Consider the following 18,527-nt stretch of genomic DNA (forward strand, 5'->3'; position numbering starts at 1 on the left):
GACTGCAGCGTACCTGAATGGGGAAGGACATTTATTTTCCCAGAATCCCAGGCCCTACTGCCCTCCGGTGGGTTGAATTTTGTTGTGGTGGGGTTCCTGATGATAGGTCTGATCGTCAGGGATGACCCCACTTCTTTTGCCCCCAACTGCATTTTTGGGGATCAGGGCAGCTTATTAGCTGCCATCAGGGCTGCCTTCCCTTTAAAGGATCAGTGGAATTCCCAATCAGTCAGAAGGCCAGCAGATCAGTAGTCTCTGCTGCGCCACTGAGAGCAGTAGCCACTGCTGGGACTGCAGCTGGAAGAAGAGGATGCCATGGAAGCATTCTGCCCCCCAAAAATCACATAAGTGGGGTCTGGGACACCAGGGCCAGTCAGGCAGGCCCCAACAAAGAGGATGGGCTGGTGTTGGTGAGGGCATTGGGGGCAGCCATTGCCACTCCAGTGCCCCTCTGGGCCACAGAGTGCCCAAATAGGTGGGACCTTCCTCCAGTTGCTTACCTTCCTAACACTCACTATTTTGACTAACTTATTAGAAATGGATAATTCATTGAGTTACCTGACTCTTTGGACGAGGGATTATTTTTTCCCTTCCAAGCTGCATATTAATGGAATCATGCCTGACAAATTTATTAGAATTCTTCAAGGAGGTAACTATCAGGATAGATAAAGGGGAACCAGTAGATGTAATATATTTGGATTCCCAAAAGGCATTCGATAAGGTCTGCATGTAAGGCTACTTAATAAGGTAAGAGCCCATGGTGTTGGGGGTATTATATTAGCATGGATAGAGGATTGGCAACTAATAGAAGACAAAGACTTGGGATATGGGGGCATTTTCAGGATGGTAACCTTTAACTAGTGGAGTGCCACAGGGATCAGTGCTGGGGCCTCAATTACTTACAATATAAATGACTTAGATGAGGGAAGTGAATGTACTATCACCAAATATGTGGTTGATACAAAAATATGTGGGAAGGCAAGTGGTGAGGATAACACAAGGAGTCTACAGAGGGATATAGACAGGTTAAGTGAGTGGGCAAAAAAGTGGCAGATGGAATATAATGTGGGAAAATGTGAGGTTATGCACTTTGTCAGGAAGAATAGAGGAGCTGAATATTGTTTAAATGGAGAAAGATTGCAGAAGGCTGCAACACAGAGAGATATGGGAGTCTTTGTGCATGAATCCCAAAAAGCTAACATACAAGTTCAACAGGTAATAGGGAAGGTAAATGGAATGTTGGCCTTTATTTCAAAGGGAATGGAGTATAAAAATGGGGAAATCTTGCTAAAACTATACAAGGCACTAGTTAGACCACACCTAGAATGATGTGAACAGTTTTGGTCCCCTTATCTAAGGAAAGATACACTGGCATTGGAGGCAGTCCAGAGAAGGTTCACTAGTTTGATCCCAGGTATGGAGGGATTTTCTTATGAGGAGAAGTTGAGAAGCTGGGCCTGTACTCATTGGAGATTAGAAGAATGAGAGGCAACCTTATTAAAACATATAAGATTCTTAGGGGGACTTGACAGTGTAGATGCTGAGAGGCTGCTTCCCCTTGTGTGAAAGTCTCGGACCAGAGGGCATAATCTCAGAATAAGGGGTCACCCATTTAAAACAGAGATGAGGAATTTCTTCTCTCAGAGGGTAGTTAATCTGTGGAATCCTTTACCTCAGAGGGCTGTAAAAGCTGGCTTGTTAAGTATATTCACGGAGGAGGTAGACAGATTTTTAATCAGTAGGGGAATCAATGGTTATGGGGAAAAGGCAGGAAAGTGGAGTTGAGGATTATCGGATCAGCCATGATCTCATTGAATGGCAGAGCAGACTCAATGGACCGAGTGGCCTACTTCTGTTCCTACGTCTTATGGTCTTATGGCAGTGATTAGTGACAGACCATTAAATGCTGGAATGGGGTCTGAAATGAATTCTCTGGTTTTTCCATTTCAATATGAATCTGCCATAGCCAGGGTATGATTTCAAATTATTGATTAGACTACCATTAAATTTCAACTGTAGGCTTTTTAATTGAATATTATGTCACGGGTTGGACACTCAGCAATTTATGTTTCCGTATTTTAGCAAACTTGCTATTGACTTAAATTATAAAAGGAATTGTAATTCTTTGTATGAATAAAAGGACCAGGAGAAAAACTAATAAACCCAAACAGGTCAATAGTTTTCTCATACGTCGTCTGCACCTTCCCTTTATGTCAGCAATAAGAACTGAAGAATTTTTGGTGCAAGAAAATGCTTTTAAGCAGATGCAGTTCAATTGGCATTGAATCAAACTGTCTGAGAAATCTGATCAAACCCAGCTGTCCAATGTGCACTTCATCTCTTTTATTTAACACCTCAACCATGCCTCTTGCCTCTATGTGTAAATTCCCTTTTTGGTCCCTAATCAGCTAAAATATTGTGTACAGCTCTGGGTGCCACACTGCAGGAAGGATGTGAATGCATTGGAAAGAATGCAGAAGAAGTTTATAAGAATGGTTCCAGGGATGAGACACTTCAGTTATGAGGAAAGATTGGAGAAGCTGGGACTGTTTTCCTTGGAGAGGAGCAGGCTAAGAGGAGACTTGGTAGAAGTTTTCAAAATCATGAGGGGTCTGGACAAAGTAGATAGGGAGAAACTGTTCCCACTCGTAAATGGATCGAGAACCAGTGGGCACAGTTTTAAAGTGTTTTGCAAAAGAAACAAATATGAGGGGAGAAAAAACTTATTCACACAGTGAGTCGTTAGGCTTTGTAATGCACTGCCTGGAAGTGTGGTAGAGGCAGGTTCAATTGAGGCATTCAAGAGGGCATTGGATGAATGGACATTTAAGTAGAAACAATGGGCAGAATTTTACGACAGCGGGATTTTACATTCCCACTGTCGTCAATTGGATTTATAAACAGGGCCGTAAAATTCTGCCCAATGTGCAAGGTTACGGGGAAAAGACAGGAGATTGGCACTAAATTAAAATGCTCAGAGCCGGTGCAGACACACTGGGCCGAATGGCCTCCTTCTACACTATAACAATTCTGTGATTTATTACTTTTAAATTTAAATTTACCGTTTTTCATTAGCAGACTAAGTAATCTGATCCCGAAGCCAGATGGGATTAAGGTACTTAGGGGCCTTGCTGTTGATTGTCCAGCTGTCCAGGCTCCATAGCAAGTCCTAAAATGACAGAATCATCCAGTACAAAAGGAGACCAGTCAGCACATTGTACCTGAGCTGACTATTTATTTGAGCTTTTCAATCAGTCCCACTCTGTCCTTTTATGGATATTTTAACCTTTGCTTTTTGGGTAGCTGGGTGTTTAACACCAGGGTTCAGAACACAGTGGCAGTCAGCAAATTTACCCTCAAAAAGCCATGAAAAATCAATGACGGGGATGACAATTGAGAGAAAAGTCGCCCCATATTTGAGAGAGTCAGAATCTTTGAGGAGCTGCTCCTCCAATCACAAGTTCCCTCTCTCGCGCTTTTGCTACTCCTCAAGAGACAGAACTTATGATTAGAGAAGTAGGAAGGGTGAAGGAAGTGAACCTGTGATTGAAGGAGCTGCTGGCCCTGCTGTTGCCACTACCAATCACTTTGAGAGGAGATCATTTTGAAGGGAGGTAAGAAATGGGTTTTGCCTACTAAAACCTGGACCTGGACCCTCAAATTCAGATCCCAAAACCTTTACTTGGACACCCAGAATCCGGACGCCGATCTCCTAAGTCCCATTTTGGGACAACTAAAACTCAGACATCTCTAAAACACAGACACAGCCCATGCTAAAATCGGAACCCAAACCCCACAAAATCTAGATTCCAAGTTCACAAAATATGGACCCAGATTCCTCACAGCCTTACCTGGACCACTCAGTACCCAGAACCCCCAAAACCTGGAGTCGAAGCACAAAAACCCCAGAACTGGATGCAACAAAACCAAGACCTGGAGTCCCCAAAACACAGACATTGACCACCCAAAACACAGAAGTCCCAAAATGAGGACCCAAAGCCCCCAAAACCTGGACCCAAAACCAAAAGATCCTGAACTTCCAAAACACAAACATAAACTGCCAAAACCAGGCACAGGTCACCCAAAAGCCAGTCCCAAAAAGCTGGACTACACCCCACCGCCCCCCAAACCTGTACCCAGACTCCCCAAAAGCCGGACCACCACAAATTGAAAGCAGTCAAGACGCGGACACTGAACTGGACCCATTGAAACTGGGACTCAGTTTCTGTAATTCCGGACCCAGTTCCAGACCCACAATATTCGACAACCCAAAACCTAAACCTGTACCTGGACCCTCAAAATCCAGACCCAACAAAACCTAGAACTGGAATTCCCCACAACACAGACCCACATGTCAGGCTTGGGAAATTCTTTAATGTTTCAGACAGCCAGCATACCTCGATGGTTCTATATTTGTGCAGACTTTCAATGTTCATTGTAATAAGTATAGCATTGAGGGGTGGGTACAATTAGTGTGTTAACCACCTCCATGAAGTGGTATGTGATTTCAATATAACTAGGGTGCTTTTGTGCCAAGGGGTTTCAGTCTATGTTTATCTCATTAAAACACAGATGATCATATGAGGAGGTGCATTAGCTTGGAAAAAATCACTGAAGTGTGAATTCACATATATGAATTAAACCATTCTTTATCTAATGGTTAATTTGGTGCTGCAGAATTAATTTGTGTGCATTCCCCTTGTTGCATATTTTGAAAGTCAGTATTCTGATGTTTTTGACAACACTCATGTTCAGCAGAACAATTGAGGGGAAAGAAACTTGAAATTGGCAGAAGAGTGCTAATTGCTTGCAATTAATTTTTAAAAGGAGTTGCAGATATTAGATACATTCCCAATAAGTTATCTTGTACCAAGTCATTAGAATTTTCATTTTGGAAATAGAGTGAGGGAGATTTATTTATAATAAATTAACAAAACATCTTATTTATAGATTCCAAACTAAGAGACTCATATATATTATGTATACATACACACATCTTTGGTATTTGTACTAACCATTTATCTAAAGAAGGAAACCCTAAAAAACAAGACAAGTACAAAAGGTGATGTTACTAGTGACTGCATCACCTACTAAAGGAGTTGGTGGGAAGGAAAAAGGAGCCCCTGAAAACCAAAAAAGTAGTCCCCGAGAAAATCTTAGGTGCCCTCAAAAAGAAATATTTTGACTCTGTTTGACACATGCATGCAGAAAATGATTGTATTTTTAAGTCAAGCCTCTGACAAATTTGCACAGGTAAGAATTTCCATTTGCCTGACATGGAGTACATAGGCTCTCCTCCAGTTTGGAGATACCTCACTTGCCTAAATCTAAACTTAGGCTTAGGGATTGCATATTTGTGCAGGAGTACTACTGAAGTTTAATTCAAACAGAATTTTACAACTTTCTTATCCCTTAAAGGAATCAGTCACTTCTCCAGCTGTTTGTATCTACTACATTAGTTCCACACTATCAGTTTACCAGCACAGAGAACAGATAACATCCTATTCCTTGTCCAGCAAGGAATGCTTAAGTCAGATCAAATCAACTAGATGGTGTAATGGAAAGATGGTAGGGTTGGTGTTCTGGAAGGATGGGATCAAATGGATATCAAATAAAAGGATTTTCACTTTAAACCTAACTTCAGCCATTAGCAGTCTTCTGCATAGAAGGAGACTATTCAATTAATTGTGCCTGTGCTGCAGCAATCCAAAACAAACCCAATCCCCTGCCCCTGCCCAGAAACCCTGTATCTCATTTTGCCCCCAATGTTTATAGGCTCTTCTATTAAAAGATGCTACAAATACTTGTGATCATATGTTTTCCTGCCTAGACAAGGTTTTCCTTCTACGTGGATTGCCACTTTGACATTATGAAGAGGCTTATGCATTCCGACAATATCTTGAGCAATGCCATCAGCAGCTCCTTGTTCCTGGTAGGGCCATCCATGGTGGCAAGGTAAGGGGAGGTGCCAGACAAACTGCAGTCCAAAAAGTCCTCAACGACAGAACTGACGAAGGAAGACTGTGCATCTCACTGGCTCCAAAGGCAGAAGAAGGCTGCAGAGGTGGCCCTGGTCATCGTGGCTTGACATGTAATTGAAATCTGACCACCAACCCATCAAGATCGTGTGGACAATGATGGCACCCAAGGTCCCCATGTTAAACAAAGTAACACACAGGCTTCTACCAAGGTCCACCTGCCAACCTGTGTTGGAGGATTGGTGACGGGGACAGGGCTTTGAACCTGGGAGTCCCTAGTGAAGATTCTGCACAGAGGCAACAGATGCATGAAGGTCATTGGGCACCTGTGTTAAGACAGATATGTCCTTGGGCAGCAGCATCTGTGACTGAGCAGTCCTCTTCAGGATACCCTCTGCTCGCACCAAGTGGGGTAGAGTTTAAAAATTTGTAGCCCTAAAATTGGCTTTCCCACTTTCTCCTGGCTGGGGAACCACTCCCAGCGAGATCACCATCTTTGTGATTATAGAGTGGAAGTCCCAGGATCAAGCATCCAAAAGATTGGTCTAATGCTGCACACAGTACTGTTTGCAATTAAGTTGCTGTGGAGCAGACAAAATAGATATCACTGGAGCAGCAAAACAGGGAGAAAATTCTAAGAGTGCCTCAAACCAGAACTAAAATTAATGGCCCAGATTTCACAGTCAGCAGCAAAGCGAACTGATCTTGAAGAAAGTTGCCCACAAAAATCCAGCAATTCCTTTGGCATGGATTTCCTTTTTGCAACATTACTTTGATTCTGGTGGCAGCTCTTTGGGAAACCTTGCATCCAGCAACAGTGATTGTCATCAAAATGATTAAGCAGCCTATCACATTGAAGAATTCTCACATCCAACAAGCCAGGAAGTAAGAAACACTGAATATTCTTCATTTCTTAATTATTTTGCAGGCAGTAAAATAAAGCTTAGGACAAACACATGAGATTAAGCAAGAAGCTGAAATATAATAAACTTCTAAAAATATTTTAAGGAAATCTTTCAATTTCTTTTTATCATAATGGAAGAATTTGAAATTCCACAAATATAAAGTAAGCTTTTCAGGGCCAGAAGGGTTGTTCAGCAGTAATTATGAACCTAATACGCCATTAAAAAGCCACCTAGATCTCATTTAACAAAATGGAACTTTCTCAAGGGTTTTTATATGAGACTAATAGTATGAAAGTGGAAGTTCATATGAATTCAGATGAGTTCAGAAGGTTTCCATCTGTAGACGGAATCAGGTTCCAGAGGAATGTTCAACAGGCAAGTGGACATGTACTTAAACATGAATAGTTTACAGGGTTATGGGGAAAAAGCTGGTATATGAAGGACTAACTGGACGGCTCTTGCAAAGAGCTGGCACAAGCATTATGGGTTGATTGACCCCCTTCTGTGCTATAACATTCTATGATGCCAGTTTATCAAGGTTTTAGTCGCCTGTCGTTACATCATTTTACCCCGCTCTGTGTCAGTGGTTTTGATAAGTTCTTTAATTTCTTTAAGTTCTTTAATTGTGCAATTGTTCACACATTAGTTTTAATGACACAGATAGATAATACTTAATGGTTTACCTCATGGATCTGCATAAAAGTTAGATCATATAATGATAGCATATATATGTTTCTATTTAGAGGTGTTTAATAGAATTTTCCAGCGACAATTTATTTTGGAAACACTACTTCAACTTTACTGAACTCATTTTGGATAGGGTAAATAGCAAGAGAACATCAAGAACTAGAGGACACAAATTCAAAATAATTGGAAAAAGGAGTAAATGTAATGTGTGGAAAAATGTTTTCACCCTGAGTGTGGTTGGAGTCTGGAACAAACTTCCTGAAAGGATGGTGGAGGCAGGTTCAATCGAGGTATTCAAAAGGGAATTACATTGCTACCTGAAAAGAAAGAATGTGCAAGGTTACTGGGTTGACGCAGGGGAGTTGGATTAGGTGGAGTGCTCTTTCAGAGTGCCAGTGCAAACTTGATGGGCCGAATGGCCTCTTCTTGCACTGTCATGATACTGATTTTTTTTCCAAATCTTAGAAAGAAAAAGTACACATTCACATATAGGTTATTAAAATTAAATGATTGGAAAACAGTAGAAGTCCATGTTTCTTTTCCTTCTAAAATTTGCTTTGGTGATTGAAACCATCTTTTTTTCTCCTTTTGGAGTGTATATTTTTTACTTAACAATCCTGACAGAGAGAACAAGCAGCTCCCAGGCCTCCCTTTGTGATCCTTCACACAAAAACTTGAATGCACTTTGTAATACATGTTGCTCAGTATGTTGCACTTTTTATATTGCTACTCTTCATACATTATAAGTTCTTTCTACCGCATTGAGTTACTTCAGACTGTTATTCTTTCCATCGCTTTCCCTATAATCAATGTATGGGATAGACTTCTTGTTAGAGTAACAGAAGCACAACCCCCAGAATCATCTGAGGACTATTTAGATGCTACAATGGGGACATATCAGGATCTCTTTGGATGTTTGAATTAGGATTGTCCAAATGGCCTTCCTTAACTGTAATTATCATGTTTCACGTAACTGGCGTTGTTAGGTGGGGACAGATCCTTTTCCCTCTTTGCATGTTTACATTACTCCAATGTAAGATACCTTCACTATGTCACTATTTATTTACATTTTTATTTGATTCCATCCCGGTTTCAATTTTTATTTCAGAAAAGGAAATTTTTTTTTTTTATCTTTCTCTGTCTGGGTTCCTGATCCTAGGTGGGTTGGCAGCTGAAGAACCTCGTCAATGCACTCAGAGAAGATCCCAATGGGGTTATATTGACTTTGAAAAAACGACCACAGAACACACTCACTTCCGCCCCTGCTCTGCTGAAGAATGTAAGATGGAAACCCTTAGCCCTACAGGTAAACTGAGTCCTCATTAAGTTGCAGTCAGATGCCCTCAGATTGAGGTGCTGTCAGCATGACAAATGTGTCCGATAAAAATGCTGAGAAGTTCAATTTTAACACGGATGGATAAATGACTTGCTAAGTGCACCATGGTAACTAATTACAAAGCTTGCCTGCATGAATTCTATTTTTAGACAAGATTTTCAGTTTCATTTAAAATGCAGATCAATGGTCATCTTATTGACCCTTTCCTTTCTAGCTGAACAAATGTATAGCAATATTTTTTGCAATCTTTTAATAAATCATGCAATCAATCCAATGTTATATTCCTATTTATTAATTATACTTGTTACTGAATGAGGTTGCAACTGCAGTCTTGACCCTTTTGACCACCTTTCTCTGCTGTACCAGGCAGCCATGCTGTTACATTTTTATGAGATCCTAATGTTTCTTGAGATTACCCCTGATCTTGATAAACTATGTTAGGTACCAAGTTGCTACATATTCAAATGACAGTATAGTAACTAAATCAATTTAATAGCTCATTTATTTCCCTCAGGAAGCAAGCATTTGAAGACCGTTATAAAAGCAAAATACTGTGGATGCTGGAAATCTGAAACAAAAAACAAAAATTTTCTGGAAAAACTCAGCAGGTCTGACAGCATCTGCGGAGAGGAAGACTGTTAATGTTTCGAGTCCATATGACTCTTCATCAGAGTTCTGATGAAGAGTCATACGGACTCAAAACATTAACTGTCTTCCTCTCCGCAGATGCTGTCAGACCTGCTGAGTTTTTCCAGGAAATTTTAGAAATACTCAGCAGGTCTGGCAGCGTCTGTGGAGAGAGAAATAGAGTTAAAGTTTTAAGTCAAATATGACTCATCTTCAGAACTGAAGGAGGGCAGAAATGTGATGAGTTTTATGCCATTGAAAGTGGGGAGAGGGAGGAAGAACAAAAGGGGAGGTCTGGGATAGGGCAGAGGACAGGAGATATTAAATTACAAGGATATCATAGTGCAGAAGACAACAGCATTGTGGGTGTACCTACATGGATGCAGCGGTTCAATAAAGTGGCTCATCACCACCAACTCAAGGGCAGTTAGGAATGGGCTATAAATGCTGGCCTAGCCAGCAATGCCCACATTCCATGAAAGAATAAAAAAGAGGAACATTAATGATTGAATTTTGTTTCTCCCTCCACAGACTGCTGAATAGTTCCAGCACTTTCTGTTTTATTTAAGAACTGTTGTTTCACTTGAGTTGAAAGCTTAGTGGGCAGGAAATTGGGCTTGCTAGCAACCTTTCTTTTGGGCATCCTTCCTATGCTTACTGACCTACAAGGGATCCCACTTAAGCAATACCTTGACTTTTATCATTGTTTTCAAATCCCTTCATAGCCTCACCGTTCTCTATTTCTGTAATCCCCACAACCCTCCCAAAATCCCTGCATTCCTCTAATTCTATCCTCTTGAGCATCCTTGATTTTAATCACTCCACCACTGGTGGTTGTGCCCTCAGCTGCCTCCGCCTTAAACTCTGAATTCCCTCTCTATATCTCTCCGTCTCTCTTCCTCTCTTTCCTCTTTTAAGACACTCATTAAAACCTCCCCCTGGACCAAGCTTTTGGTCATCTGTTGTAATATCTCCCTATGTGGCTTAGAGTCAAATTTTTGCTTAATAATGCTCCTGTGGAGCATTTTGGAATGTTTTATTACGTTAAAGGTGTAAAATAAATACAAGTTGTTGCAGTTAATCGCTGGTTCATTTCTTCTAGCTGTTGCTATAATTCTACAACTGTTTGGTGCTTTCTATAATTGTTCTAAGTTTCCAATGTCTACAGGGAGTGGTGTGGCATGTACTTAAAGATATATTGCCGACTACAAGACTGCTGCACAAACCAATTGTACCCATACATGGGTGCACTGAGTAGACATTCCCTTTGGAATACAGCATGAGTTGGAGAATGAACAGAAGCACTATCTCACAGTTTGCTGCCCAGTGCTCCATTTTCAAAAAGAGCGAACTATATTTCAACCTCTCTTGCCAGGGACAGGCATGTGGCTTCACTCGGATTTTTGAAATTCATTTATGGGATGTAGGCGAGGCTGCCTAGGCCAGCCTTTATTGCCCATTCCTAATTTCCCTTGAGAAGGTGGTGGTGAACAGTCTTCTTGAACTGCTGCAGTCCCTGTGATGTAGGTACACACACAATGCTGTTAGGGAGGGAATTCCAGGATTTTGACCGAGCGACAATAAAGGAACAGCGATTATGTTTCCAAGTCAGGATGGTGAGTGGCTTGGAGGGGAACTTCCAGGTGGTGGTGTTCCCATGTATCTGCTGCCCTTGTCCTTCTAGATAGTAGTGGTCGTGAGTTGGAAGGTGCCGTCTGAGGAGCCTTGGCGAGTTCCTGCACTGCATCTTTTAGATGGTACACACTGCTGCCACTGTTCGTCGGTGGTAGAGGGAGTGAATGTTTGTGGAAGGGGTGCTAATCAAGTGGGCTGCTTTGTCCTGGATGGTGTCATGCTTCTTGAATATTGTTGGAGCTGCACTCATCCAGGCAAGTGCGGAGTATTCCATCGCATTCCTGACTTGTGCCTTGTAGATGGTGGACAGGCTTTGGGGAGTCAGGGGGTGAGTTACGCACTGTGAGATTCTTAGCCTCCGACCTGCTCTTGTAGGCACAGTATTTGTATGACTAGTCCAGTTCAGTTTCTGGTCAATGGTAACCCCCAGGATGTTGATAATGGGAGATTCAGTGATGCTAATGCCATTGAATGTCAAGGGCGATGGTTAGATTCTCTCTTGTTGGAGATGGTCATCGCCTGGCACTTGTGTGGTGCGAATGTTACTTGCCACTTGTCAGGCCAAGCCTGGATATTGTCCAGGTTTGCTGCATTTGGAAATGGACTGCTTCAGGCTTTCTTATAAGGGAGAGTGTCACTGACTGCATGCATATCACTTTGTAGGCATCGCATGTCAACTCTGCCCTATATTAGAACCAAAAAGGATTCCACTCCCTCAACGTCCAGCAGGTGTGTGACCAGAGGCAGATTAATGCCTGGTATCCTGGTAGCGCTGATACAGCTTTCATTCTGCGCAGTTCTTTATGTCAGTTGCATTTGAGCACCATGGCAAACCAAAGGGTGACAAGGGTTATTCACTGAAGACTTGGCTCATGACTCCAGCGTGAACCTACACACACGTGGGAGCATCTTGCAGGCCCCTTTGCATTGTGTAATCCATGGCTATGATAGCTGTAGGCTGAGCTTGCATGGCAGCAAGCTGAGCTGGCATGATTTCAGTCTGATCCTTAACTGCAGAACACTGGGTGATTGCTGGTAGTGCTGCAATGGAACGTCTAACTTCAGCCTTCAGATGCTGCAACCTGGTTGGATCCACAAGCATGAGAATGGAGTTTGCTAATTCCAGGCAGGAAAGGTTGGTTTCCAAGCTCCGCACAAAACACTGTCCCAAATTGGCTCTGAACTTTTCCTTGACTCCACCTGGACATTGACCGCAGGCTTTCTGGCAAGCTTCCTGATGGATACCCATTGACATTCTTCCACGGGCTGCCCAATTGAGGTCCTCATCTGAGTCCACTACAGCAGAAATGGGTGGGTGACCTCGGCCTCCAGTGAGCTGGATGCGGCCTACTCTTGTCTGGTATTCCACCAGGTGCAAATTGCACCACTGGTCTATCCTCTAACATGCACAGAATCAATCTCTGAACTGGAAGTTGCGACTGTGAAATCAAGTGAATGTGCTGTCTTCATCATCATTCTCCTGCTGTTCCTCCACTGCCTGGCCAGGTTGCACTTCTTGGCTGTCTGACAGGATAAAGACACAGGGGAAGGTTGTGGTGAAGGGAGGGGGGTAATGTAAGATGTACATGCTTATATTATCTGCAGCATATAAATCAGAAGAGATTATGGAATGGGATGCAGGAGGATGTGAGAAGGAGGATTAGGTATGACGATACCATCACCTTCAATGGTTTCAGCTCCGCCACTATCCATATCTTCAGCACTAGGTGCCCCAATAACGACCAGCAGCATCTCCTCCATGGGGGTTCTGACATGGAGGTACGGCTGTTGCCCTCTGGTTAGCTTCTCGTGCCTCCAGTTGTGGCACCACCTTGTGAGAGAGGAAAGAATGGCAGTGAGTGTGACACAATCGGTTTGGCTGATGTGTATGTCATGACTGAACAGCTGGCAGAGTGTGCAGCCTGTGAGATGTGCATGTGAGACTTGTAGCAGTGTTAAGTATGTGAGGGTGAGGTGGAGCATATGAATGTCAAGTAAGAGGCCTGAATGATCAAGATTGTTGGTAAGTGAGTGATGGAGTTCTGTGATTTGAGCAGTGTGTGATGTTCATGGTGTAGTTGATAGAATTTGTTATTTGAAGATACATTTGCTGATCTTGACTATTCTTGTGATGTCATTGAATTTCTTGCGGGACTGCAGCCCTCTTCAGGTTGTGACTCCTGGCATTGACCTCCACGGCTATCTATTCCCACTGATCTTTGACCATGGGCCTAGAGGGCCACCTTTCCTTCTGCGGCTACAGAACATCTCTCCTCCTTTCCATCTCCTTCACCAAGACGTCCAGTGCAGTGTTCGAACACCTTGGAACCCATGCTGTCCCCTATTGTGCCATTCTTGTGTCTTTCCAGGTCAGATTCTCTTCAACCACAAGTCCCAGCACATACTTTAGCCAAACTCCACTTTCCCTTTAAGAGTTGCAGGCAACCTTTGCAGGTCAGTGTTAAGTAGGGTTGCCAACCTGCCAGGATTGGCCTGGAGTCTCCAGGAATTGAAGATCAGTCTCTAGGACATTGCTGTTTGCAGCCCTGGAGAAAAATCATTGGACAGTAGAAAAGATCGGGGTTTTTGTCACTTTTTTTGAACATTTCTCTTCATTAGATATAAAAAGATTATAAATGGTAGAAAAAAGGCTGTTTGGCTGACAGTCAAGCATCATCCCATTAGGTAATAAGTCTTTTTGCTTTCCAGTTGACCTAGGAAGGTTGTGCGTCACAAGGATGGATGTGTTGACCAACTAGTGGCTGGAGCGTGGGGGCAAGTCATGTGATGAAACCTTCAGGAATACATTTAATCACAGTTGGCAACCCAGCTTTAAATGGTGCTAGCCACTCAAAATTGGTTCCCTACTGATGTATCCAGCTAGTGAACAGCGCTGTTAAGCACTGGCTGGATGCAGAGATCATTCAAATGAGCCAGAAGCACAAAGTTGGCATGCTGCTTGTGATGCAATCAATGGCTGGGGGTTAACTACATATAGCAATCCCATCGCTGTTTTTGGGGCCAACGTAGCCCTCAATGTATCTTTATAAGCTCTGCTACTTTGTAACACCCTGACAATTTCTCATTTAAAAGATGTTTGTCTTCATTAGCTCTTTAGTTACAGAAATGCAGAAAGATGTTGCAGTAATAAATGGAGCAGGCCTCCTTCAATTATTGGACTCATTAATTAAAGGTGTCCTGGAGTGATCTTAGTGCTCACTTTAATAAGCATATTGGCTGGCCCTGCTGGCAGCAAATTTCATTCTGTGGAAAGAAATAATTCTGTATTTACTTGGGTTGCACTTACAGAAGGAACAAGCTGCCTTCATATGGTGCTTTGTCATACCTCTCAGAAATGTCCCAAAGTGCCTCAAATAAACAAACATTTTAGTTCTGTCCAACAAAATAAAAGCAGTGAGCTGATTGTGTCAGTAACTGTGTGGATAATCTGGTCTACTCTGCTAACTATATATGGCATTTTAAGCACATTTGTGATGGTTTCCTTAGTCTGTTACTTTTAATGAAATTGTTCTTTCGGAAAGTGTTCAGACTGACAGAGGAAATTTTCACAAAACTTACTTACGGTCTCACTATAACTTGCAGTGGGAGGAAATCTTACTCTCAGGCATGTCTTGCAGTACTACCCCAGCCCCTGCCAATTGTCAACAGGATGAGATGCTTTTTTTCTGCACAAAGTAAAACTCAGATATTAACTAAAGGGAAAATGATTAACTAATGGGTTGATGCAATAATGTAGGATGTTCACTTAATCCGGGTATTACATTGAAACATAATTTTTGAGTAATTTAGTAATGAGTAGAAGTAAACTGGCTATAAACATCTTTGTAATTTTTTTAACAACTGTAATGTATAATGACTTGATAGATCAAGCACAGTTAAAACTTACTTACATTTCACTTTTATTTGATTTATACCATTACTATAGTGCTGAGGCACAAGCTTAAATCATCTGAATGTGAAAATGGCTTTTGGAAAACTGAGTAGTTGAACAATTCCAACAAAGGTGTTCGGCATTCAAATCAATGAATCAGTGCCTGTTTTACAATAGTCAACAAAGGAATGCCACAACAATACTTAATACTAATCTGTTCATATCATCTAACAGTCATTTCTAGGCTTTGTTTCCAAAAACAGCTACAACAAATGGTGATGATTATATAATGACTGACAAAACAAAACTTTCGAACAATTTACAACCCCTGTAATGCTTTTCAATGGATTGTTCTGATTAAAATCATGAATGTTTCCTAGCTTGAATAATTGGGTTCAAACATAAGTTTTCAAATATAAATGAAACTTCTAAATATATCAATGTCCAATGTTTTATGGAATTGAATGAATTATTTATAACATAATTCTATAGAGCACACTACTGGTTGTCATGTTTATGGTTCTTCCCAGGTTTGTCGGAACAGGATTTATTATCAGAGCTGTTAATCAAACATCTGTTGGCCAGGATACTGGCTTTCCATCACAGGGAAACAAATTAAATATAAATGTTAAAATGGCACTAAGCTGGCTTGCATGTTATAGCGTCAGCTTCACTTAGTTGGTTGCAGTTTTGCCTCTGCTTCTAAGGTTGTGGGTTTCAGGCCCAAGCCCATTCCTTCTATTGCCACTTATTTATTTTCTCTTTACCCCTCCTGGACCCCTATTTCATGTTGTCGTACCTCCTCTCATTTATCTGCTCTCAGGTACTCTGCCCTCCCAAATCCCTTCTCCAACCTTTTCTTACTTTACAATCTTCCTATGCTCCTGCCACCAGGTTTGTCTTCCTCTTAAACAAGGCTAGAGCTACCTTCTGTTCCTCTCTTTGCATCTTCCAAAGAACCCATTGAGGCACTCGTCGCTGCCTCCTTATGAGCTGCAACAGTAACGGCTCCATCCTACTCTTTCACCAACCCTCCTGCCCAGCATGCCCGCCAGGATTAATGTTGCCAAACTTCTCCCTGTTCATCTCACTCCTACCAGTTCAGACCCTACACACTCTGCCAGTGAATTAGCTCTCACCACTCCTCTCTGCACCTCCCCCCAGAATGTCTGTTCACTTGTGAACAAGGCCCTTGGCAGCTTAGGGTGAATGATTGTATTGGCACCATGGCCTTGATGGAAACCTAACTAAGGGCTAATGACACCTTGCTCCAAGATGAAGCCACCCGACCTGGCTATGCCTCCCATTACTTCCCAGTGGTGATATGGCTTTTATCACTAAATTGCATCTTGCTTTGCCCTGCTACTCCTTTGGCACTTTCTCTTCCTTTTAACATCTCACCTTGTTCTACCCCTCTGAACTCTTATTTGAAATCCTTGTTCTCTATTGCTTATCCAAGTACCATAAAAATTTTCTCACAGATATCTTCGCAGTGTTCCTCTCTCAGCATCGAGTGACTGCTTATACAACCATAGAATCATAGAATGGTTACAGCACAGAAGGAAGCCATTTGACCTATTGTGTCCATGCCAGCTCTCTGCAACAGCAACTCACCTAATCCCACTCTCCTGCCTTTTTCCAGTAGTCCTGCAAATACTTTCTCTTCAGATAATTATCCAAATCCCTTTTTGAAAACCCTGATTGAATCTGCCTCCACTATGCTCTCAGGCAGTGCAGTCCAGATTGTAACCTCTCGATGCTCAAAAAGTTTTTCCGCAAGTCACCATTGCTTCTTTTGTTAATCACTTTAAATCAGTTTTTTCTGGTTCTCAATACTTCTGCCAATGGGAACAGTTTCTCCCTCTATTCAGTCCCAAGTAGGCAAAGAACGTCCCATTTGTTTGCTTTGCATAATTTCCCACACATTTCTCCTCTTGGAGAATGGTGTAGAGGGTTGGAAGTGTTTGCAGGGTGAATGACAACCTGTTGAACTGTATCATGAACTCCTTTTCTGTGACCATAAAGTTCTAGAGTGGGACTTGAACCTAGGGTCATCTGGCTTAGAGACAGGAGTGTTACCAACTGAGTCATAAGACCTGCAGAACATCCTGTTGCACTATTCAATGAAGAACAAGTGAGTCCTCTCCATTTCCTGTCCAACATATTTTCCTCAAACAACACCACCAAAGACTGACCAATGGATCTGACTTTTTTTAAACACATGACAGTGATAGTTACACTGTAGATATGTACAGATGCTCAAGTGGTAATTTGCAAGATTGACTTGTGTCTGGCACTAATCATATATCATTTTCATCTTCTCCAGCCAGTTATTCCTACAAGTCCTACAAGCAGCTCTACAACACCAACTAGCACCATTGGCATATCATCAAAATATGACAGTTCCACCCTTCATGATGTCTTTATTCTATCTCCCCTGTCAGGAATCTACGGTCCCAGGTAAGTCTTTAAATGGGGAATTCCTGCTCTATCTTAAACACTGGTCAATTGTCTTCACCATTAGGGTCAGCTGAAAACGCCAACTTTCAGTCCTTTCAAGTAACTTGCCGATAAATGTATCATTCATGTGTCACTGAAAATTTTGCTATTAGTGAAAGTTAACACTCAAACATCATTTTTTTTGTAGTGTTTCTGGCATCTGTATACTCAGATTACTCATTATTTGCATACCTGCTTTCCCTTTGCTTTGCAAATCCAAACTTCATAATGTAAAAGGAACATTAACATTGTTTCAAAGAGTATAAAGCAAAACACCCTTGCTTTCTGCAGCATGACCTTCCAACCAAGCTTCCATTTGAGAGCCATCAAACTCACTTTAAAAGGATTGGCAACTGAACCCACGCAGAAAGTTGACATGTTTTGAAGCCTTGGAACTAATGGTTGTTTTTTGACCTTTTATTTTCTTGCTTTAGGGATGAATTGGGGATATTGCCTTGTGACGACATTGGCAAGTATGGGATGGCAAAGTCTGGGATGAAAGGTTCTGAATCTTCCAGTTACTTTCTGGACCATGAAAGTGGAAAATATTACACATTAATGGAAGGAGAAGGTTTGCCTATGAGTTCTGAATATGAGAGAGGGAGAGCAACTGGTATCCGGAGAAGAGAGAAAACACCAACTCATGGTTGGTATTTGCCTTGCGTTTTGGAATATTTCACTTTTGTTTTAAATAGCTGCATTCTTTCCAGTTGAAAGTGATTCAGGATCTTTCCTGTCCTCTGGAGATGGTACATAATGCTTTAGGAAGTTGAAAGTAAAATAAGAAAAAAACAGCAAAAAGAATAAAAATAGCTTCAAAAAATTGTGACTATTACAGTCCTCCTAATTTAATAGTATTTGGTTAAACTTGTGACTCCTGATTTTTTGGCTAAGTCTTTGACCCAAATTCCTGAAATTCCTGTGTTGAAAAATATGGTCCTTGGTGAAGAACACTGGAAGGTTTGGAG

The 18,527-nt window shown here is 41.8% G+C and overlaps 1 protein-coding gene across 1 annotated transcript in view; it reads left to right on the forward strand.

Moving 5' to 3' along the window:
- The window catches only part of si:ch211-26b3.4 (connector enhancer of kinase suppressor of ras 2), a 748,930-nt gene that overhangs the window by 389,639 nt on the left and 340,764 nt on the right, over positions 1 to 18,527 (forward strand). Inside the window, exons 9-11 of the mRNA XM_041195459.1 lie at positions 8,730 to 8,876; positions 17,387 to 17,520; positions 17,994 to 18,205. Coding sequence (XP_041051393.1) covers positions 8,730 to 8,876; positions 17,387 to 17,520; positions 17,994 to 18,205 — 493 coding nt within the window. The remainder of the gene's footprint in view (positions 1 to 8,729; positions 8,877 to 17,386; positions 17,521 to 17,993; positions 18,206 to 18,527) is intronic.

This window comes from Carcharodon carcharias, chromosome 9, assembly GCF_017639515.1.
Source record: "Carcharodon carcharias isolate sCarCar2 chromosome 9, sCarCar2.pri, whole genome shotgun sequence".
Taxonomy (NCBI): Eukaryota; Metazoa; Chordata; class Chondrichthyes; order Lamniformes; family Lamnidae; genus Carcharodon; species Carcharodon carcharias.